Source organism: Chelonoidis abingdonii, chromosome 1, assembly GCF_003597395.2.
Source record: "Chelonoidis abingdonii isolate Lonesome George chromosome 1, CheloAbing_2.0, whole genome shotgun sequence".
In the NCBI taxonomy this organism is placed as follows: domain Eukaryota; kingdom Metazoa; phylum Chordata; order Testudines; family Testudinidae; genus Chelonoidis; species Chelonoidis abingdonii.
The window spans coordinates 291022619-291047324 of record NC_133769.1 but is presented as its reverse complement, the minus strand read 5'-3'; the positions used below and the strand labels follow the sequence as shown (position 1 = coordinate 291047324).

The following is a 24706-nucleotide window of genomic DNA, read 5'->3' as shown; positions in this document are numbered from 1 at the left end:
TAGGAAGCAGGCAGTATTATCTTCCATAAATGTAGACAAATTTGTTTGTCTTAGTGATTGGCTGAACAAGAACTAGGATTGAGTGGATTTGAAGGGTCAAAAGTTTTACACGGTTTTGTTTTTGAGTGCAGTTATGTAAATAAAAAAAATCTACATTTGTAAGTTGAACTTTCACGATAGAGATTGAACTATAGTACTTGTATGAGGTGAACAGAAAAATACTATTTATCTTTTTACAGTGCAAATATTTGTAATAAAAATGATAATATAAAACAAGCACTGTTCACTTTGTATTCTGTGTTATAACTGAAATCAACATATATGAAAATTTAGAAAAACATCTAAAATATAATAAATTTCAATTGGTATTTTATTATTAACGGTGCAATTAAAACTGTGATTAATTGCAATTAATTTTTTTAAATCAAGTTAATTTGTTTTGAGTTAATCGCTTGAGTTAGCTGCGATTGACAGCCCTACTAACAACCCAAGCATAAGACATGAGACAACAAGGTGAATACGTGCAGGCAGGCGAGCACCAGGAAACAGTGAGAGAATACTGGTCAGCATGACAGGCAATGGCGTTAACTCACCAGCTGTCTAACCACTGTCAATTTTTTTATAGGTATCATGGCAAAGAAGAGTTTTATGGAGGGATTTGAAGGAGAACAGATAGTTAGCTTTGCAGATGTTTATGGAAAGCTCCTCCCAAGTGTGAGGGCTGTATGGGAAAAAACAAAAAGGCGCTTATTTGAAAATTTAACAAGTGGATGATGTAGGCTGGCATCATAAGCCAACTGGAGACAGGAGTTGACATTCTGATAGCATGTGAGAGATGATAGTTAGGGTGGAGACAGGGCATGAAATGGCTGGAAAGTGAAGATAAGTAGCTATGCTGGAAGTTTCCATGAAAAACCCTAGAATCTGAGACTTCCTGATCTCTTTATGCCTGAGGAATTTGACGAGGAATTACATAAATTATGTGAAGTAGCAGGATGACAGCTCCTCTAGCCAATGCCAAGAATACTGTCCAGTGCCATGTTTCCTCCTCCTTTTCAGGAAAGCCAAAAGAGGGTCCTGACGTCTAAGAGTGATGTTGGTAAACGAGGTGCCAGCTCTGGCCAAGTCTGTAGGCATCAACTGAGCACTGACAAATTTATAGTTGGAAAGCACACCCCGGCTCACTTATGTCAATATCATTCAAGACAGATGTTAGACTTCTAAGGAGATGTTTAGACCAGTGGTTCTCAGCCTATAACCATTGTGGGCCACATATGCAGCTCTCTGTGTGTTGTGTGGGCAGCATCCATACAATATCTATCTATCTATCTATATCTATATCTATATATATATATATATAAAAAATTCCCCTCTCACCCCTATGGGTGGTATGTGTCTTCCTCAACCTCGGGTCCTCTACCAGAGGCCTGGGAGTTTGAGGGTTCTGCGCAGTATCTTAGCTGTTCCTAGCACGTCCTCATGACTCTTCTGGACAGGAGAGTCTGATGTTTGTCTCTGGGATCTCTGTGGAGCCACTCACCCAGCTTAAGGAGTCACAGTCCCGAGTGCTCCTACCACACGGACACTTTGGCCTTCAGCTTTCCAAAACATCCTGCTCTGTTCTCTTTCAGGCCCTGGTACTTTCAGCTCTCATATGCTCTTCTCTGATGTTGCTGTCAATTGCATGCTGTCTCTAGTCACACCTGTGTTTTGCTCCTTCTTTTACAAGATGTCTGGTTGATGGCCAGTTACCTGCCTGTCCCGTCTGGATCTGGAAGTCCCACAGAATCTTAGCCCTGCTATTCTCCTCACAACTTTTGTGGAATCTCCATCTGGTCTTGGGGAGGGTCTAGCCCAACGCTGTGCAGATGTTCCCTGTAACACAATGCCAGCCACTTGGTTGTGCCGTTCAGCATATGCTATTCTGCCTGCATCTATCCTGCACTGTGTTGGACTGTCTCGAGGCTCTCTGACAGTCTGCACCTTGGGTCCTCTCTAGTGTGGTAGATCTGCTTCAAATGGATCTGGTGCTCAGTGCCTGTCCTGTGCTGCTATGATCAGTGCCTCACTGCTGTCTTTTTAGTCCAGCCCTTTCAGCCTGGTTAGGATTTCCCAATGTCAGCCACTAGCTATCTGTCATGGTACATCCATGCAGGGTCTTGTCTTGCATGGTAACTTCTCTGCTTGGTCTTCTCCATGTCTGCTGCTGCCTCAGGCATTCTCTCAGCACCTCATCTTTGGGGGCCATCTTACTGATGTACTCTAGAAGTTCCGGTTTCACCAGAACAGTGGCTTGAACGCTCACCAAGCCCCGTCCGTTCTTTCGGCTGGTATACAGTCCGGGTGTGGACTTGGGGTGGAACCTCAGCATTGTGAGAGCTTCTGGTCTTCACACGGCAGCCTCCATTCTCCTTTGGCCAGCTCACTATACCGCAGGTATCTGATGACCGGGCGTATTGTTGATGGAGTGGATCTTGTTCTTCCACTGAGCTGGCTCTTCAGGACTGTCTTATCTTTGGTGAACTTGGATGTTGCTGTCTTCCTTGCTCTCCATCGTGGTTTCATGGACTGTGGGACGCCAAGGTACTTGTAGCTGGTCTGTACGTCTGCTATGTGGCCGTGGTATGTTCACCCCGTCAGTCTTGACTACCTCCTCTCTTCACTACCATCGGACACACTTCCAGTCCGAATGACATCCCGATATCTCACTATAGATCCAGTCAGGTGGATTAGCGAGTCGTGTCCGTTCATCTTAGCATACAGCTTGATGTCACATGTAGAGAAGGTGGCTGATGGTAGTCCACCTCCTGAACTGTACCGTATCCATCTTGTGATTATCTGGCTGAGGGGTTTAAGCCTATGCAGAACAGCAGCGGGGACAGTGCATCACCTTGGTATATGCGCACTTGATGGCCACTTGGCAAGCTGCTTGAATTGACTTCTAGTGTTGTTTCCATAGTCCATTGAGTTCTTGAGGAAGGTCCTTAGTGTCCTGTTGACTTTGTATAGCGCCAGACATTCACAGATCCACATGTGCAGCATTGAGTCGTAGACTTTCCTGTAGTCAATTCCAGGTGTGCTCAGATTGGTCTGTCTAGACCTTGAGTCTTGGGTGACTGCTCATCTTAGCAATTGTGTTTTGAGCCTCTGGTGTTGTTCCAATGCCTCTGAGCTGTGCTCATGTACTGGCCCATATGGTCCTGTAGTTGGCGGCTATGATGCCTGATAGGACTTTCCATGTTTGGGGAGGCAGGTTATTGGCCGGTAGTTTGGACGTTCTGTTCCCTTGCAGGGTTTTTCACTGTCCTTCCTTGTGTTAGCCAGTTTGGGTGGGAGCCTGCTGCTAGCAGCTGGTTCATCTGTGCTGCTAGGCGTTCATGCACTGCTGTTAGTTTCTTTAGCCAGTAGGTGACGGATCAAAGCGAAAGCATTTGCCAAGAATGTTTTCTTTAATCAAGAACGAAAGTCGGAGGTTCGAAGACGATCAGATGTGTGTGTGTGTGTGTGTATACACACACACACACAACCTGTATGGCCCTGAGCATATCACATGGGCCGCCCCTGTGTGCTGACTGGGCCACAACTAGTACACGGGCCACAAGTTGGCAACCACTGGTTCAGACTATAAAATGCTCGTAAACTGCTGTATGTATTAGTTTACTTGTAACGTCTGTATTCCATGCTACAAAGTAAAATATAATTTTGTTTTATAATTGTAAAAATGCCTGTTCTGAATTTGTGAACTCAGATGGGAAGCATCTTCCCCCGCTCATCCAGGAGAACTATCGAAATAAAGTGGGCCATTGTAAGACAAAAGCTTTGTTGACTGCCCTGTCCACCCATTGAAAGCGCATGCAAAAGGGCCTTGTCCCATTGGTTTGAATATTGGAAGAGGGAAATAAAGATAGTTGACATGAAAGCTTTTAATCTCTTTGCTGTTGGACTCTCATAAGGGTAGAACTAAGAAACAAAAAGCAGAGATCTGCAATGTCAACCTTAGCCCTGAAAAGACATTCAATGCTGACTGATTACTACATCTCTGTCACCTTTTGGAACCATATGCTGAACTCATTTGTGCATATATATTGCCTGCCTTAATCTGTAAATAACTCATTTCTTCTTTCTAGTTAATAATCCTCAATTAGTTTACCATACGGTTGGCTACAAGAGTTGTCTTTGGTGTCAAATCTAAGCTATCAATTGATCGGGGTTCTTAGGACTGAGAGCAACCTGAATATTTTGTGACTTTTGGGGTGACCATTTATCTCTATGACCAGCTTGCCTGCGTGGCAAAACAGACTGAAGTGCCCAAGGGGACTGCCCATGACTCTATGGAAAAATCTGTTATAGTGATCCAGAGTTCATATTTGTTTCTGACTTGGTGAAATTTAATTAAACAATATACTACCAGTTCTGGGTGCCTGTCCTGTTTTTGACAGTCTGGAATAGGCACTCTCAGTCATAAACCACTCCAGACAGCATGACGCTAAAAATAAGATGTCCCTGATTGAACTGAAAGACTGAAGCAAAGGAACCTCTAAACCAGTGCTGGAAGCAGTGCCCATTGGCCTGGAGCAGTGTACCATGGCCAGTGGGAGCCGCGATCAGCCGTACCTGTGGACGTGGCAGGTAAACAAACCAGCCTGGCCCGATGGGGCTTTCCCTACACAACCGGCGTCCCAAGTTTGGGAAACACTGATCTAAACTGATGACATTCTAAAAATATTGCTCTTTAAGTTCCACCATTGCCAAGAAACTCTTGAAATGCATGGGAGGGTTTTTTTGTTTGTCTGAAAGAATGTCCTGAAAACTGAAGCTGACTTCTGCTCCACAGAATTCAGACACTTAGCAGGTAAGCTAAGAATGTAGGTATGACTAGAAATATACATGTCCCATTTTCAAGATGATGAATCTGAAAGATGAGGTGGCTTCAAGGCTTCTTACGAAAGGAAAACCTTCATACAGATCTCTGACCTTATGAGCTTTAGACATAAAGGCCACAAATACAGTCCATCTTATTGAGGAGTGTCTTCCTTCAAGAATGCAGCAGCATTGAGCACTTTAGACTAGAGAGGGGTGGGAAACTGTTTTCTGTCTCATCAATATCTTCAAGCTGAAATTTTGTCCTATTTTAATGGCAAAATCTTGTAAAAAAATTTACAAACTGAAAAACTGATTTTTTGGGGTGGGGAGGGGTCAAGTGAAAAGGGTTTTTTTGGATTTTTACCTTTTCTTCCTTTCTTCCCCAGTCTAATCAGCTCAAATTTCTAAATGGAAAGTTCTTTCAAACAAACAAACAAAACAAAAAAAGAACATTTTCCATTTAGAAAATGTCAAAACAAAAATGTTTAGGTCATTTCAAAGCTTTTTTCTTGACTTTGAGCTAGGAAACCGGTCAAATTCAACCCTGTTTCTTGAACCCTTTTGGTTTAAACAAATTCACATTTTTTGATGACAAGTGATTTGTCAAAATATTCCTGACCAGCTCTACTTTGGTTCACAGCAGACAACTTAATGTCACTCCACAACATTTTTAAAATCATTTTGATTTTTCTAAAAAATCAAAAATCTCTAGAAAGAGCAATTATATGTGATTACATAAATTCAGATACCCCAATATAGAAAGAGAGGTATAATGAATAAAATGAGATTTGAAGATCTTTGTATTCACTTGTATATAGTCTCTTTCTTTTCCTCATGGAGAACAGAATAACTGTCATTGCTGAAATGACAGTAATTTACCTCCATCATTGTAATAGCAATGTAGCGAGCTTCTTTCACTATCATAGGTTCATATGAAGCATCAAGTTTTGGTGAAGGGTGTCCGCCAAAAGTCATATCAGTGCCAGAGGAAGTGGGTGCTGCAGGACTGCCTGGTATCCGTTGGAGCTTTTTCAGTTGTTCTTGTTGCAAAGATGTTTTTTTCTGCGAAACAGGAATAGCCTTGACTTCCACCTGCCAAAATGCAATAAGAGGTGAAAAGGTGATTAACATTTTTTTGGTCCCTCATTTCCATTTTCATATTATTTTTAAACTACTTACAATCTCACCCCTACTTTCCCACTACCACTTTCCCGAAATGCCTTTATTTCCTCCTCTACAAACTTTACTCTTCCACTCTATTAATGGTTGGAGCAACCTGTTCAGCAACCTCATTTGGGTCTAAAAAGCCTCTCACCCCAACAGGATCTCAGCCCTACCTCATCCCACTCCACGTATCTGAATTTCTGACAAGTACTATTTGCTATGCAACTTTCAGATGAAGAGTAGACAAATAATCTGGAAGATGAGTTGATTTTTTAGTATTTAAGCTCTAAAATGATTGAGTCCAGCCCAGAACTGATTATAGTGCAATTAATCAGAACTTGAATCTATTAAATGGGAGTTTGGCTTGAACGGGGAGTGCTGAATAAATGAATACCCATGGACACCTGCAGTCAAGTTAATTTAAAAATCACTGATTTTAATACACTCAGTAAGGAAATCACAATGAAATTAAAAATCCAGAAATTACTTTTGCAGCAGGGATCAACATTTCCTTATCACTGGTCTAGGACCACTGCTTTCAGACAAGTTTCCTAAAGTGTTTTTAAGACTCACTTCCAGGAGTCTACAACCACAAACTATAGATTGATTTGACAGATATAGACTTTCAACTGTGCCATCAAGTTATGCACATGGCTAATCTGAATCTCATGTGGTCTTACTGTTATGGCCTTACCTTCCGATCATCCATCTCTCTTTATTTTATGATACCCTCACTTGCCATATCACATATAAGTTTAGATTGTAAACTCTTCAGTAAAGACCCATGTATTTCTATTCCTTTCTGAGCCATGTCGTTTCTGTTCTGTACCTAGAACACTTTGGAGTTCAGTAAATAAAAGTCCTGAAAACATTTGTACTAGTCCAAAGTGATACTGGGACATTAAAATGTTGATGAAACCTGACAAATTATTTTTATTTTTTTTTGGTTAATTTTGAATTTCTCTGAATAAATTCTATTACACTTAATTAAAGGCTAATATTTGAACAATTTCTCTAGCTCCCTTTCACAGGAATTCTGGGAAGAAACTGGGTTCCAACTGGTGCTCTCACAAGTAGTTTTGTATGCCAGGATTTATAGGCACTGCAAAGGCCAATTATTAATTGGATGGTGGGAAAAATAAAAAAACTAATAGTGCCAGCCAGGTACTTTCTCCACCTAATTTAACTGAGTGACTATAGGTTCTCTGAATATGGGATCCTCTATTTAAAGTATGGGTCTAGTCTCAAAAGCAAGTCTAAAAATGGCATGCTCATATCTTGCTGATTTTATATCACATGTATTCACTTTACATGTAAAATCCTGTTTTAAGAACATAAATATATAACAATGACAATCATCAAGTGATCAGTCCCATCTTCCAGTCTCAGCTTCTAGCAGTTAGAGGCTAAAGGATACCTGCATCCCTGACCATCTTGGCTAATAGCTATTGATGGACCTATCCTCTATGAATTTATCTCATTCTTTTTTAATCCAGTTATAGTTTTGGCCTTCACAAAATCCGTGGCAACGAGTCTCACAGGTTGAATGTGTATTATGTTAAGAAGTATTAATTTCATTTGGTGACGCCTAGTTCTTGTGTTATGTAGAGGGGTAAATAACACTTCCATAATCACTTTCTCCACATCAGCCATGATTTTACATCTCTCTTCCAAACTGAGCAGTCAGTCTTTTTAATCTCTCCTCAGACGTAAACTGGTCCATACCCTTAATCATTTTTGTTGTTCTTCTCTGTACCTTTTCCATTTCTAACGTATCTTCTTTGTGATGGGGAGACCAGAGCTGCACACCAGTATTCAAGATATGGTCATTCCATGATTTATATACTGGCATTATGATACTTAGTGTCATAATATCTATCCCTTTCCTAATGGTTTCTAGCATTTTGCCAGCTTTTTAGACTGTCACTGCACACTGAGTGGATATTTTCAGAAAACTACCCACAGTGACTCCGAGATCTTTTTCTTGAATGGTAACAGCTAATTTAGACACAACCATTTTGTATGTATAATTGGGATTATGTTTTCCAATGTGTGTTACACTTTGCATTTATCAACATTGAATTTCATCTGCCATTTTGTTGGCCAGTTTTGAGAGATCTCTTTGCGACACTTTGCAGGCAGCTTTGGACTTGCCTATTTTGAGTAATTTGTCCCTTTTTCCAAATCATGCATGAGTATGTTGATCATCCCTGGTCCCCGTACAGATCCTTTGGAACACTGCTATCTACCTCCCATTCTGAAAACTGATCATTTATTCTTACCTGTTGTTTCCTGTCTTTTGAAGGAACTTCCCTCTTATCCTATAATTGCACATTTTGCTTAAGAGCCTTTGGTGAGGGACCTTGTCAAAGGCTAACTTCCTAACTTTCCTAACTTGCATGCTGAAAGTTGGTTCTTTTCTTCTCACACATCACCACCAATAATAAAGATCATGCAGGCCAAATTAGGTCCTTAGCATACCTGCATAAATCCATTATAGACTAGAATGATTTAATCTGGAGAAAATGGGGTTGAGCAAGTGCAAATAACAGCATAATCGAGATAGAGTGGTGTTGCACAGATGTAAGAAAGTGCCACAAAGTGTACCCAAATTTCAGAATGCCACTTTCTGCACTTGTCATAAACAGATAAGAAAAGTTAATAGCACAGAAGTACTTTATATCTCTTTGACTGTAAACGGTTAACAAGTTCAGTAAGCCTGGCTGTCACCTGACTAGAGAACCAATCAGGAGACAGGATACTTTCAAATCGTGAGGGAGGGAAGTTTCTGTGTGTGCTGTTAGTTTTGGTTGTTGTTCACTCTGGGGGCTCAGAGGGACCAGACGTGCAACCAGGTTTCTCTCCAATCTCCCTGATACAGGCTCTTATAAGTTCAAAATAGCGAGTACTAGATAGATAAAGCGAGTTAGGCTTATGTTTGTTTTCTTTATTTGCAAATGTGCATTTGGCTGGAAGGAGTTTTAATTGTGCATTTGGCTGGAAGGAGTTCAAATTTGTATTTGGCTGGAAGGATTTTAATTTGTACTTGTATACTTAGGCTGGGAGGGTATTCCCAGTGTCTATAGCTGAAAAACCCTGTACCTAATCCATCTTAAATTTACAAAGATAATTTTTACTGTTTTTCTCTCTTTAATTAAAAGCTTTTCTTGTTTAAGAACCTGATTGTTTTTTTATTCTGGTGAGACCCCAGGGGACTGGGTCTGGATTCACCAGGGAATTGGTGGGGAGAAAGGAGGGAAGGGGGAGAGAGAGGCTAATTTCTCTCTGTGTCAGGATTACTGTCTCTCTCAGGGAGAGAGAGAAGGAGGGGGGAAGGTGCATTTTCCTCTCTGTTTTGTGATTCAAGGAGTTTGAATCACAGCAATCTTCCAGGGTAACCCAGGGAGGGGAAGTCTGGGAGAGGCAACGGTGGGGGAAAGGGTTTACTTTCCTTGTGTTAAGATCCAGAGGGTCTGGGTCTTGGGGGTCCCCAGGCAAGGTTTGGGGGGACCACAGTGTACCAGGCACTGGAATTCCTGGTTGGTGGCAGCGCTACAAGTTCTAAGCTGGTAATTAGCTTAGAGGAATTCATGCTGGTACCCCATCTTTTGAACGCTAAGGATCAGAGTGGGGAATTGTACCATGACAGCACTAATCAAGTATTGTGTGTGTGATGTCAACCAGAAATGCTGACAAATTTACTGCAGGATGAAAACAGCCAAGACTATTCCAGTTCATACACAATTACCTTCATACTGGGAACGTGAACGATATCTCCATACTGGTCTTTTGTTTGCACGGTAATAACAGTTGGCCAACCACATCGTATATCATCCTTGTTTAGAATTAAAGATGTCTTCTGAGGATCAGCATATGAATCTGGCTGAAGCCATCTAGAACAGAGTAAAGTTAAAAAACATTTAACATAACATTAGAATATTTTGTACTACCTTATAATCATAATAAAGAAACACAAAGACATAACAAAAAGCCTTACAGTCAGACTTGTTAAGGAGCAAAAATAGAGTAAAGTCTGAAGGAATTAAATACTTTTCATAATGACCATATTAATAAAAACCCAAGGGCCAAGTTAACAAGGCCTTTTTTAATATACAGATACTAATAAATGACATAGTTATAAAAATGTATTACTACACGATAAGCAAGAGGGCTGAAACATGTAGTTTTCAAATTCTAGTACATAATTAAAACCATGATCCTAAGCAAAACAATGCCTAGAAATGGTTTAAGTTCTATATTTTATTACAGTGGTTAAAAATGAAAATAATGCAATAATAGGCTCGTTCATATAGCACACAAATCACCTTGCAAGCCGTCCACCACTAGACCCTGGTACACAGACTATGAAATCATCCAAAAATGACTGTTCGTTGCTTTGCATCTGAAGTGGAAGGTTTCCTTCAAGAGCTTCTAAGATGGTTGGTGAGTGCGACAGTGCCAAACCTTTTCCAAGAATGCCTGAGTGAGATTTACACACCTGTTTAAAAAAAACAAACAAACAAGTATTTCCAGCTAAACAAATCTCTTACATGTTGATGTTTTCCATTATGTGACAACACTGGTAAAAAACAGATTTTTGGGGCAGCATTCCACTTCACCTGGAAAGCAGGACACCATTGCCATACTCTCAGTGACAGTAGAGTGATCATGGAAAACTTCTTCTCCTTTGTATAAAAGGAGGAAGGCCTTTTCCTAACAGAAAAGAGGGGCTGCAGCAGTGCCAGTGCGGACCCAGGGCTTGCAGCAGAGTCAGTCACCAGGCAACCTAACTAGTACAGCTGGTCTGCAGTAGGGCTGTCTAATTGGCTACATCGCCTGACAGGCTGGTTGAGTCAGAAGACTGACTCAAACCCAGAAGTAGCAGTAGTTCAGTGATTGCTCACAGCATTTACCCATGGCTGTGACGGGTCCTGTGCCTACTTATTCCCAGCCGGGGACCCAGCCCTGCTCCTACCTTGCCTCACTGCAAGTAACCCAGTTCTGACCCTGGGCTCTAGTTCTTGGCTCCTGACTCCAGCTCCAACCCTTGGCTCTAGAACCGGGCAACTGACTCTAGATCTGATCCTGGGCTCCAATTCCTGGCTACTGTTTGCTGCTCTAGCCACTAGACCTTATTCTTGCTCTAAGCGCTGGGCACAACTGCCCATGGGCTTGTTACTGACACCTCCTCTGATATCTTCTGTTTTATAAGGGAAATCTTGATGCTTTGTGTCATCTCACAAAAGATAAATCCATTTCAGGGTCTGGGGGAGGAGTGCTGAGAGATAAAAAAAAAAAAAAAGGTAGATTTGACTCTCCTGGTAGAAGAGTCCTCTTCACTTCCAGGAGAATATTGCAAGTAGCTCTTCTACTTGCATCAGTAAAAATGTCTCAAAACAAATTAAGTAAGGGGCTGGAGATACAGCCAATTGAGAAGAATCCATCTTAAGGAACTTATTTTTGATGGGGTACAATATAAAAGATCCCTTCTAGGGGGAGAAGAGAAGCTGGATAGGCCAGGGAATTGCCTGGATCCAATGTCTCACCTCAGAAAGTGGCTCACCTCCTCCCATCTGAACTCCTTGTCCTTTAACTGCTCTCTTCCCTCCTCCCATGTGGGGTGGGGAGAAAGAGGAGAGTCTGAAGAGTGGCAAGAGTACCCAATTCACCTATACTCTCCTTAGTGCTAGTGACTAAGTGAGGAAGGAGATCAGAGCAGTGGAGTGCCAGAGTACTGTTGCACATCATTCACCAGCAGTGTGCTAATACAGGCTCCCTCTGTCCTGCTTTAGTGGCCCATTCAAGGGAGGACTGAAAAAATAAATGCTGCAGCCAAGGGCACAGTGTCATGATCCTGAGGGTCATCATGATCCAAACCTCCATCCAACTGCTTACGGGAATCAGCTAGAACTGGAACTCCCTGAAGCCCAGCTCAGATAGAAGGCTCCAACCCTGGGCCCCAACTGGTGAAACACGGGAGCTCCTGAATGGCTGGCTCATCCTACTTAAGTTGGAAGGAGGAAGTAGTCATTCATATAACTAGGCTCCATCCTGCTTTGGAATGCTCACCCAGTGCTACCCACAACTGTCTCCTAACCCTGACCTCCTGGTTTCCTGATTCAACATGATTCTTGGTATCTGATTCTTGCTTCCTGACCTCCTCATTTTGAACCCCAGCTTGCATAAGCACCTGGCCTCTGGTCCTAGGCTTGGCCATCTACACCCCAGAACTGAAAGGCACAGCTTGTTGTTCCTGAACAGGTTTTTCTCTTCTAGATTTTCCCCTATTTTACCAACCTGGTAGCTGAGGCAGATTCAAGGCCCCCTAAATGGTGTTAAACTATGGCACTAGCTACTTCACTGTAAACTTGGAAGCAACAGGGGCATCTGTCTTCAAAAAACTCAGAAGGGAGGGAGATGATAATTTATCCTGACTTGCCATTGGCTGTTAGCTACACAGAAGGTAAGCACACAACTCAGCCACCTGTATGAGTTACAGTCACACCAACAATACTCAAAGAAAAATAACAATTTTATAACATCAAAAATACTATATTTAATAAAACATATAAATAAGCCACAGCTCCATTCTGTAATATTTATGTTTGAATATATGTTCTGAGACTCTTTACTATAATGAGAGTTTAATGTAAATATTAAACAGATCATAAACAGTTCCATAAAATCCTTTTAGCTTTCTTCTAAATACTATCACACAAGTACTAGGATGCCCTCCTTTTGTCCATATTCTCATATTCACTCCTCCCCCGGTTTAGGAAAACATTCTAATCAATGAGAGCACCCAACAAGATAATTTACTTCCATATAATATGACCGTTTAAATCAATTGGTAATAAATACTGCTTCTTTTTATGAAAATGAGACCCCAGTTCTAACAAGTAAATAGATGCATGGCTCCATGTAAGACACTATGGTCATGTCTATATTGCAATTAAACGCCCATGGCTGGCTTGTGTCAGTGGACTTGGACTCACAAGGTTTAGGCTATAGGGCTGCTTAATTGCGGTGTACACATTCAGGCTCAGGCTACAGCCCAGGTTCTTGGACCTGACAAGCAGGGTGGGTCCCAGAGCCCAACCTTCAGCCCAAGCCTGAACACCTACAATACAGTTAAACAGCTTCGTTGCCTGAGTCCCGCAAGCCCAAGTTGATTGACACAGGCCAGCCATGGGTGTTTAATTGCAGTGTACACATATCCAAAATAAACCAAGAGTGGACAATGGACCTATCTAATGGCTGTCAAATGATAATTTGGGCTCATTATTGACCTATGCTGTGTTCAAATGTAGACCTTAGAAGGCTTTGTATTCCACTGTAGTGGGGCGCCTGCCCCACTCCCACAGAACAGGAGTTAAAAGCAACCCTGGAGAGGGTTGCAGCTGGGAAAAAGGAGTGAAAGCAGCTGAGGGAGTAGCTGACCACAGGTGTGGCCAGCTCAGTCAGGCCACAGCTAACCCTATAAAAGGGCTGTGAGCCATGAGCTGAGTCTCTCTCTAGCCTGAAGAGAGAAGGACCTGGCTGCCTGGGAAAGGAGGGTACCTGAGGAAGAGTAGTGCTGGGGAAAGGCAAGAGGAGATGGGGAGCTCCAGCCTGGTAACTCCCCAGGCTGCAGGCCTTGCAAGGCCTGAAGAAGGTACTGGGGCTGCAGAGGTACAGTCTGGGGTTAGGCAGAGGCAGCTGGTCCAAACCTCCTTGCCAATGATGAGTGGCCATGACAGACTGGCAGTTTGCCTCAGTGAGCAGGGGCTAGATGATGACTGGCAGTAGACACTGAGGCAAGGTGAGTGTAGAGGGTTGGGGGTTCCCCTGGGAGGGCAGAACACCAAGATAAAGGGGCACCGGGGTAAGGGAGAGACACAGGAGCCTAAGGCAGGCAAGACACCAGCCTGTAGAGGACGTGCGGTGCTGGATAAGAGCTAATTCCCAAGATGTCCAGCAGGAGGTGCCGCACCAGTGAGTCTCGCTCTGCTACACCCACTTATAGGTCAAATTCCTTCACCCCATTCCTGTCTTTCAATGAGACTGTATTTCATTTCAGACTACCTCCCTCTTAATACAGAGAACTAACAATCAAAAATAAGATAATACAAAAGAATCTCTATGCTAAGTCAATCAGCTATTAAGAACAACCAAAGGATGATTTTAGTAAAGCTTTTGATACTGTCTCACACAGCATTCCCATAAATAAACTAGGGAAAAGCAACCTAGATGGAGCTACTATAAGGTGGGTGCATAACTGGTTGGAAAACCATTCCCAGAGAGTAGTTTTCAGTGGTTCACCGTCATGCTGGAAGGGCATAACGAGCAGGGTCCCGCAAGGATCAGTTCTGGGTCTGGATCTGGTTCTGTTCAGTATCTTCATCAATGATTTAGATAATGGCATAGAGAGTACACTTCTAAAGTGTGTGGACAATACCATGCTAAGAGGGGTTACAAGTGCTTTGGAGGATAGGATTATAATTCAAAATGAGCTGGACAAACTCGAGAAATGGTCTGAAGTAAATAGGATGACACTGAATAAGTACAAATGCAAAGTATTCCACTTAGGAAGGAACAATCAGTTGCACATATACAAAATGGGAAGAGACTACCTAGGAAGGAGCACTGCGGAAAAGGATCTGGAGGGTCACAGTGGATCACAAGATAAATATGAGTCAATAGTGTAACACTGTTGAAAAAAAAAAAGTGAACATTATTCTGGGATGTATTAGCAGAAGTGTTGTAATCAAGACACGAGAAGTAATTCTTTCACTCTACTTTGTGCTGATTAGGCCTCAACTGGAGTATTGTGTCCAGTTCTGGGCACCACATTTCAGGAAAGATGTGGACAAACTGGAGAAAGTCTAGAGAAGAGCAACAAAAATTAAAGGTCTAGAAAACATGACTGATGAGGAAAGCCTGAAAAAAATTGGGTTGATTTAGTCTGGAAAAGAGAAGACCAAGATGGCACATGATAATAGTTTTCAAATATATAAAAGGTTGTTACAAGGAGGAGGGAGAAAAATTGTTGTTCTTAACCTCTGAGGATTAGGACAAGAAACAATGGGCTTAAATTGAGCGAGGGAGGTTTAGGTTGTATATTAGGAAAAACTTCCTGTCAGAGTGGTTAAGCACTGGAATAAATTGCTCAGGGAGGTTGTGGAATCTCCATCATTGGAGACTTTTAGGAGCAGGTTAGACAAACACTTGTCAGGGATAGTCTAGATAATACTGAGCCTTGCCATGACTGCAGAGGACTGGACTAGATGACCTCTTGAGGTCCCTTCCAGCCTTATCATTTCATGATGACAAGATGTATGCCTTCCTACTCTTCCTCCACCAAGAGACAATGTCTCCAAAATATCAGTCTTGGGAGAAGTCACTTTCAGAAATGACGAGTGCTCAATGAGACAACTTGAAGGGGCATATTTTTCAGAGGTTGGGTGTTTAGCATATTTTTTTGAAAAATCAGACCCCTCTGAAGCGTCCAGTTGGGCACATAACAATTGAGACGTACAAAATTACTATTCACTTTTGAAAATCTTAGCCAGAGCTCTCCACCCAATCATGTTTATACCAGTAAATAATGAAACACTATGACCCACTAGCTTGATTTAAGAGCCTTTTCTTTGAAGGTTTCAAAAGCAGTTTTACTGTATTTACTAATAATGAGTTAGCTTCCTTCATACTGTCAACATCTTCCAAACAGGTTTCTTCTCTGGCAATCAGCAAAAAGAAAGTGACAATGGAAGTTAGCATCAAAATTCCTTGCGATGTTTAAAGCAATGCTATACCTGCAATGCAGCCTCTTCAAGAATCTCAAGATCTTCTTCAAATTCATTAGCTGTTGTACAAATATAGAAATGCATATATGGTTAATATAAACATCAAGATAAATTTACAAACTTTTAGAATTTAAAATTTGGATCTAATTCCATTTAGTAATGCATTTTATATGAGAACCTTGTTACGAACTTGAAAAATTTTACTCATTTTGCTCAGCTCAGCAGTGTGAAAATGTTCTAAGGTTACGCAGCACTTCTTAATGAACAGATAAAATAATACTTTCATGCAACACTGTAAACATGCAGTATGGTATAATTCAGTGTACAAACAAATATAACATTAATTTATATAAAGAAAAAATTATTCTTGTATCTTTAAATGTATTTTCTCCAAAACAGTATGTCTGGCAATTCTGTACATATGAGTAGGTGGTCTACCTTCCAGGGATTTTGGAAGCAGTTAGATCTGACTTCCCGATGGCAGTAGTTAGGATCTATCCACCAAATACTACTCAGAGGAGCTTATACAAATAACTGTTTTTAAAAACATAATAATGATAATGCTAGCCAATTATAAATTCTTTTGTAAAATTAAATCCAAATGTGTTCAAAGTAACAGTATCCCATACTTCTCTCTCAGAAACATAATCCTAAACTTTGATTCCAGGGTGGTCAGAATTCACAAACATGCTGTTTTAGAGAAAAGAAATGTACAGGTAAGGACAATATTTTTCTGCTCTTTCAAAAACGTCAGGCAATTCTGCACACACAGGATGTGAGATAAGAGAGGAACAGAAAAGGAGGACTCAAGTTCTAATGCATTAAAAATGTCCACAGATGTAGACATCTGTATCAGAAGCTAAATCCACTCAATATAATCAAATAACGAAGAACGTCCATTAAATATATTGATCCAGGCAACTGTAGCTGTTTGGTATGCTACTTTGCTTTTTTATTCTCTCTAATTAGTATAGGCAGTGTGTCTGTAGAGGATGGTATCATCAGTCTTGTAGAGTGCACCATCTTGATACCTGCTGCAAAATCCTAATACAGTGGTGGACCCGCTGGCAGGTCACAAGACAGTTTGTTTACACTGACCGCCCCCAGGCATGGCTGTCTGCATCTCCCATTGACCAGGAACAGGGAACCGTGCTCACTGGGAGCTGCGGGCAGCCGTGCCTGTGGAGGGTAAACAAACTGTCTCGCGGCCTGCCAGCAGATTACCCTGGCAGGCTGTGTGCGGCCCACGGGTCGCAGGTTGCCCACCACTGTCCTTATAGTCTTTCTCATATGCTTCAGATAGGCAAATGAAAAGTGACCTGCAAAAAGGGTCATTAGCCACTTCTTCCTTGTGTGAAAAAAAGCAAAAGAGAAATGTGGATTTTTTACATATTTAAGAGTTGATGTATGTTTTAATTAACTGTCCATCACACTTCCATGCAGTGCCATTATTTTTACTTCAGCTAGATGGCACTGGACAAACGAGAGTGCTATCTTCAGGACCCTGTTGAATGTAGATGTCACCTTAATCCGGAAGCATTCTGAGATCTTCTAAACCATCTTGTCCACGTAAAATGTACTGTTTTGGTCCACTACTGATAGCCAAAGCTCAGACATCCTAATTCCCCAAATTCTGCCACCTTTCTACATATATATCTTTCATCATCATAGTCTTATAGTCATAAATGTATTCTATTCTCACAGCCCTCCTGATGCGGTACGGAAGTACTATGAAAATGTTTACATAAGGGAAATTAAGGCATAAAGTAGATGAAATTACTTGTCCAAAGGTCACAGAGGACACCTGTGACTGGCCAGGAATTATACCTAAGGTCTAGTGAGTCCCATTCCAGAGCCTTACACACTAGACTTTCCCTTCCATCTCAGCTTGGACACTAGAGTTATCTTAATAGTTAAAAAAGCAGAAGGATGGGGAGATGCAATGGTTTAAAGAGAGGACCTCTGAGATCCTGCAATTCCAGATTTTTCTTCTGGTGTAGATACTTATCTCAGTGGATTAAACATTATTATTGCATGTTTTAAAAATGCAGATATTGCTAAGAAAATGTGTTGGCATTCCTCTGCTCACCACACATGTAACTGAATAAAGGAAAACCTAGAGATGGGGGATTTAAAAACAACAACAATTTTCACAAATGGTTGCCTAAAATAAGCATGCTAAATCCATACTTAGACATTTAAACAAGTGGCCCAATTAAAAAAAAAAAAAGAAAAAGAAAAGGAAAAACAACAGAGACTTTGCTCTCTGGCCTATTCCCCTAGAAAAGGGAAACTCTCTAATTGCTTAACATTTGCAGAGAAGAGGAAGACCTGACCCATCCTTCTCTCAGTTCTCTCACTTTCCTATTTATATATGGCAAATTAGGAAAAAAAAAAACAAATCCCACAACTCAAGGCACTTTCCTGTCATCAGGGATAAATGGAATAAAATTATAGTTGTAATTTTTACTTGTAGGAGGCACTCAGAATAGAGCAATGGGAGCCACATAAGAAATTAGATAAAGATAGTTCAGATATCAAGGGCCTAACAGTGGGAAAACAAAACAATTTTGGCAAAAAGTTTTTCCCCCAGTGCCAACTTGCTCTGGTCTTGTCTTCACTACTGGAGTAAGTTGACCTAAGTTACACTACCTCAGCTGCGTGAATAACGTAGCTGCATTTGACATAGCTTGGGTCAACTTACCCTGGTATTGTCACTTTGCTGTGTCAACGGGAGATGCTCTCCAGTCGACTTAACTTAATTTTCTCGGGGAGATGGAGTACTGGGGCTGACTAGAGAGTGCTCTGCCATTGATTCAGCATCAATCTCCCCAGTAGTGAAGACAAGCCCTCAGCCACATGTCAGTTTCCTGGATAGAGGATTTTTTTATGTAGTGGGGGCTCAGATCTACTGATAAATTGTCCTGAAGGAACTGTAACAATTATCTTCTGTGAACTTGGCTGAAGCTAAAAGTTTATGAAGGATATCAGTTATCCAGATTTGCAGATATAAGTACCTTCCCATCACTTTGTTAGCTATGGAACTATAGGAATATTTGAGCAAGTCCACGGACACATCTGCGATGAATGCTACAGCTAGTTGAGAGACAGGAATCTGTATTTGTGGGAAGTAACTTCCCTGACCTCCATAAACCAAGTAACAACCACCCTGACAAATCATGTTCATGTTGAGGTGACATGAAGAGATGCCAACGACAACCTGCAGTTCTGTGTCAAGGTCATGTCTACCTTCTTGTCTGGTTTTCCTAAACAAGAATTCTCTCCTGCGTGATTATGTTCTACTTTTTGAGGACTTCCATTGCTGCATCTAATGAGGGATTTTAAAATGTTGTTTACTCCCCCCTTATTTGCTACCATAGTATTTAGAAGTTTTCCCATTTTCTTCTTTAAACACTGAGTAAATTATAGCCTGCAGGTAGCTACATGTCATCTCTCTCAGTTTCAAGGCCAAGTGCCTTGATCACCTTTAAAATGGTCTCAACATTATTTGAGGAACAGTATTGAGGTGCTCGACTCTTTTTTGAGTGAGTTTTTTTCTTAGGCTACTGTTTTGCTCTTTTTATAGTTTAGTCAGTCTTGTCCTCTCAACAGAATCAAGTAGAACTACAGAGCTAGACTGCAAGCAGTCTATTTGTTGTCTTTCTAACCTAATCAGCAGTACCCACTGAGGCTAGGTGAGAGCATCAGGACAGATGATGGACGAACATCTAGATGTTTCAATTACATTATTATGGAAGTACTTATTTAAATTTGGGACTCACTGTAAGTCAAGACAGTTAATTATGCTTTCTGGTTTTGAAGTTCACATCCAGTTGCTTTCGCTGAAGCTGCCATCATTTGCATAGGCAGTTACCTACCTGCTTGCTTCAGGGAAAAGGTTTTCTAGAGGAATGGTACATTTCTTACCTGAATTTCCTTTTTGATAGAAGCTTCTCCCACAATTCTGATATGTATGGGCTATTCCCTTCCTATCTATAGCTTCAGAGGGCAGTTCAAAGCTGTAGCACAGCCCACACTAACCATGCCCCCGCTCTCCGGCCTGTTGCCAGATGATTCATGCCAAAGCTGTGTAAAAACTGGCAGAATATGACTAGTAACAATAATTTCACAGTGCCAACCCATAACAAATAGACTATGTACTACAAGCATTACTAACACAATTAAATTATGCCCCCTTCACTAGAAAGCCATTCAGGGAAGGCGGACTTTTGGGAGAGGCTCCTAGCAGACAGGAAATTATCAGGTAACAAATTTAGCATTCTGTGGCTGAGCGTCTCCCACAATTCTGATACGCGTGGGAAGCAGCAAGCAATGAACGTGAGTAGAGAGGGATAAGAAAAAACAGAAAAGATAATGAAGACCTTCCAGACTTAATTGTCTAATGCAAATGCTATTACCGGGCCATCCCCTGCAGCACTTTCCTGTCAAAGAAGACCTCTGCAGAGGACACAAAATCCACTTTATAGTATCTAAAAAAGGTATTAAACAATGCACGCATTGCTGTCCTGCGGATTGCAGCAGTGGAAGCACAAGCTCTTTCTGCCTGAGAAGTCACTATAGATCATTGTGGAGTGTGCCCTGATGCCATCTGGAACACATATGCCTGATGCCTTGTATGCTTCTACAATGCATAACTTGACCCATCTAGCAACGATAGCTTGAATAGCTTAAGCCCTTGGTACTTCAGATAAAAGGAGGATAAGAAGGAGCCTGATCTTTTTGTCTATTAAAAACACTTGACATATCTTTAGAGTTCTTCAAACAGCTAAACTGTTCCACAGCTTTTCTGTCAGGTGATATAGCTTTGGATAGAATAAAGGAAAGACTCTCTCTTAGCAAGCACCGAAAGATGAATTCGTCTTAGGCAGCAACAATGCTGGGATTCTTAGCACCACCTTGTCATAATGAAACACACAAGCATGGACACAACCGCCAACTCAGAAACATGTAGTAGATGTGATGCTGACCAGAAAGCAGGTTCTGATGGACAGGTAGAATAGAGATATTGATATCTGTGGCTCAAAAGGGTGTGTAGTTAGGAATTTTAACACCAATGGTAGGTCCCATTTAGGAAAGATCGGTCCAACTGCAGCTTTAGCTAGTTTGGCTATTCTAAGAAATATGGATTCCTGACAGTTTTCTGTCAAGGAACCAGAGGATTCTGTGAACAGGACACTACTTTTAGCAGACACATGGTACACTATGAGGCTGGGCTGAAGTCTCTTGTCAGTGCTTTACTGAAGAAAGTTCAGGGTAACCAGGTGTGACAAATATGTAATAATTCAGTAAGGTTTATCCAAGTTTAGTATTTTTGAGGTCCATTCTGTTAAAAATGCAATTGTTCGTGTTACTGTGAAATTGGATGTAACCCCTCGAGGAGGAGGGGTATGCTAATGTAATTCCTCCATTTATAAGACTTTTGAACCTTCACCCTGGGGAAGGGACACACATCATTTTGCTGGTTACTTAGTCACAGTCTCTTCATAGGCTCAAACTGGATTCTCTAGAGAAAAGAAGTCAGAGAAAGGAAGTTGGGATAAACACCTAAGTTTAAATTGAGTAAGAGCTTTTGTTCCGATTCAGCAAATAGACAGGACTTCCAGTCCACAGAAGGCCGCAATCATTGGGGAAAGGTTGGAAGGACTTTGGCCTACTGAGGCCTCATAAGACCGGATTCAGATTCTGAGCAAAGAAAATGAGGAACTTGAAACCAAAGAAAAACCTCTGGGACATGGTTTTGAGTGGTGGCTCCTGCCAGAGCACATGTTGTAGGGGTAATCTCTAGTAAACTTATTAGCATGCACGTAGGTTCTTTTATCGTTTTTAATGTTGTCTCTGTAGTGCTTTCACCTTAAGAATAAAATATGCTTTCTTAGAAAAAAACTGTCACTTATAACTGTTGGTAATTACATTGTTATTAGTTTCTGAAAAGAAAGTAAACAGGACTGCTTAGGCAGACTGACTTTTTCTGGGAATAACACAGTGAAAGCAAGGAACTGGTCAGCCTGAAAATAACTCTAACAGGAAGAAGAGAGATGCAGGTCTCCACCCAAGAAAGACAAAAGCCTGAAGTGTGAGAGTGTCCTTGCTAAACCCATGAGGGGAAAATGCAGGTGCCATTACCCTGAACTGTGACACTGAGATATAACAATCCTTGGGATTTGTATTGTGTTCTTGATACCACAAGCAAGATATAGTCCAAATAATGAAGTAGGCCTTTAGTACTGAAGTTCGCTTGGAGGAAAGTAGTGTTCTAATCACTTTGGAGCACAGCCCGTGCCTGACTAATATCTCTCTCTCTCAATAGCCAGGATACCAGATGTACACAGTCAGGATCTTGATAGAGGAGTGGGCCTTGACAAAGGATGCTCAGTCTTACCTGTTGCTGCAGTGGTGATTCCAATCGCAGTTCTATCAGACCAGGGAACCATGGTCTCCTCGGCCAGTGCAGAGCTACCACTATCACTTTTGCTTTTTTCTCCCCTTATCTTCTGGATCACATTTCGTAGAAGTAGGAAGGGCAAGAATGCACATAGCAGGCCTTATGGGAATCTGTGCAAAAGAGCCTCCATACCCACAGATTTGGAGTCTTCAGTACTTTTGTTCTTGCAACTGGCAAACAGGTTGATGCCAGATCAAAACTTCTGTAAAATCAGAATGAAGACTTCACAATTTAGGCAGCATTCTCAGTCCTTGACTGTGTGTGCGCTAAATCAGTCTGTCTTTTGTTTCAGCTCTTCTTTTATGTGTAATGTTCTTATGGAAGGGAGAGTCTTCTCTGCCCATTTTATTATCTTCATTCACTTCTTATATAGATTAATGCTCATTGATCTCCCTTGGTGGTTGATGTAAGCCACAGTGGTCACATAGTCCAGCTGGACCAGAACACGCTTGCCCTGTAGGTAGCTCTGGAACCTCCGTGGAGAGTTTCAACAGGTTGATGCTCTGGTTCCTCTCCCCAGAATTCCAGGTGCCTTGCACAACATGTCCTGTGCTACAAATGTGTCTCCATCCCATCAGGTTGGCATCAGTTGTGAGTTCCTATGGATCTGGAAGGCATATGGGAAGACCACCCAGGGACGATCTGAGAGAGTTCAGCATGTGGTTCAGAACCAATACCTGATCCTCTAATGGTTCCATACTTCCAAGAGAAAGGACTGGAGGCACCTGATATGGGACCCTGCCCTTGAGGTGATTCCTATTCATGAAACCAGAAGGACGAGTAGCTGTAGACACTGAACTATGGTCAGAATTGCACAATTTACTAATATAGATATCAGATTCTGGATCTTGTGGAATCTATCCAGTGATAGCTAGATCTTTGCCACAGAACTGTATTTCCACTCCCAGGTGAACTACTTTTGTGGAGGGAATCAAGGACCTCTTCTTAGTGTTTATCATAAATCCATGTGCTTGAAGCAAATCCAGTGTTTGGATTTTGGCACTGCTTGCTGCTGTTTTGGTCAAAGCTCTGATCAAAAAGTCATCTAGGAATGGATAAAGGTGAGTGCACTGAGATCTGACTCTATTACCACCAGCATATTGGTAAAGTGCCTTGGGCCCGATAAAAGGACGAAAGGAAATGTGTGATACTGGTGGTGGGCTATGCCATAAGTCTTGGCAATCTGTGGTGGAATGGTCATATGGGAATACAGAGATATGCATCTGCTAGCTCCACATAAATAAGGAAGACCCCTTGAGACAGGAATTCTCCCATTGAAACTACAGTCTTCATTGGGAATCTTATTTTCTTCATCCATTTGTTGACCCAGAATGGGTCCAGAATGGGTTTAACTTTCCCCTCCCCTCCCACCCATGCACACTTCTGGACAAGAAAGAAAATGGAGTATGGTCTTAAGAATCTTTCTTCTGTGGGAACTCTTGTTATTGCTCTTATATCCAGGACATGTGAAACTTCATTTAACACCAGCTCATATTTGATGGGGTCACTTGAAGGTAGGGGATTGAGGATGGATGTAGTGGGGCCCTTAGTATGAAGGACTCTCTACCTCTTTCACCCCCTTGTCTGTCATTGATCAAGACCATTCTTCTGAGAAACGGGAAATTCTGCCTCCTAGGTTCAGGTCTCAGTAGAGGCATATTTGTTTGTTGTCAAAGTGGACATTTAGAGGTGGTGGCTCCATCTCTGGATTTTCCACCCAGACCTCATTTCCAGGATTTTCTCCTCATATTACTGTTGTCTTTCCTCTGGTACTTTTGTGAGAAGGATGGATGAAAGCAGTGTTTTTATCTGTCCTCAGAGCATGGTGGAGAGGATCCATTTCAGTTTGGCAGTGCTTTCTGCCATTATTTTGTCGAGGTTAGTTCCCTGCAGAGGAGAGAGGCTGTGAATTTAGATGAGCAGATAATCTATTTGGAATGAGCATCAACCTTCTAGGGGTGAAGCCAGATGTGACACCCAGATGCTGAGCTTTCACCTTTCTGTCAGCTGAATCTTTGTGAAAGACATCCCCTTCAAGCAGGTTTATCATATCTTTTGCTAGAGATGCTATTGCAGCACTGATCTTTGGTATATCTGCAATGGCACTTTTTGGCTCTTGCTGCTTGTAATATCTAAATGAATGCCTGCTTATGCACCTACCCTTGTAGGCGTTACCTATTCCTCTCTTATCACATCCTACCAGGATGGATGAAGCAGGATTGCTGTCCCAGGTGGGGATTTAAAAGGTTTATTCTCTAGCATCTTCTTAAGTTGGACATGGATTATGAATGCAACCTTTTTGAACATGATTTCAAACATAGCAGGAGGGAAAAAAAACAAAAACAACTCTGTTGCATTTTCTTCACATCCTGATCAGAGTCTGAATGACTGCTCCCTTTCCTCAGGAGAGAAGGAGATGTCTGAGTAAGAG

The 24706-nt window shown here is 41.6% G+C and overlaps 1 protein-coding gene across 4 annotated transcripts in view; it reads right to left on the bottom strand.

Moving 5' to 3' along the window:
* The window catches only part of MYCBP2 (MYC binding protein 2), a 457693-nt gene that overhangs the window by 143665 nt on the left and 289322 nt on the right, over positions 1-24706 (bottom strand). For all 4 annotated transcript variants that reach the window (XM_075061530.1, XM_075061532.1, XM_075061531.1 and 1 more), the window contains exons 44-47: positions 15822-15871; positions 10353-10525; positions 9776-9920; positions 5743-5955 (exon numbers count right to left, since the gene is read on the bottom strand). In XM_075061530.1, coding sequence (XP_074917631.1) covers positions 5743-5955; positions 9776-9920; positions 10353-10525; positions 15822-15871 — 581 coding nt within the window. The remainder of the gene's footprint in view (positions 1-5742; positions 5956-9775; positions 9921-10352; positions 10526-15821; positions 15872-24706) is intronic.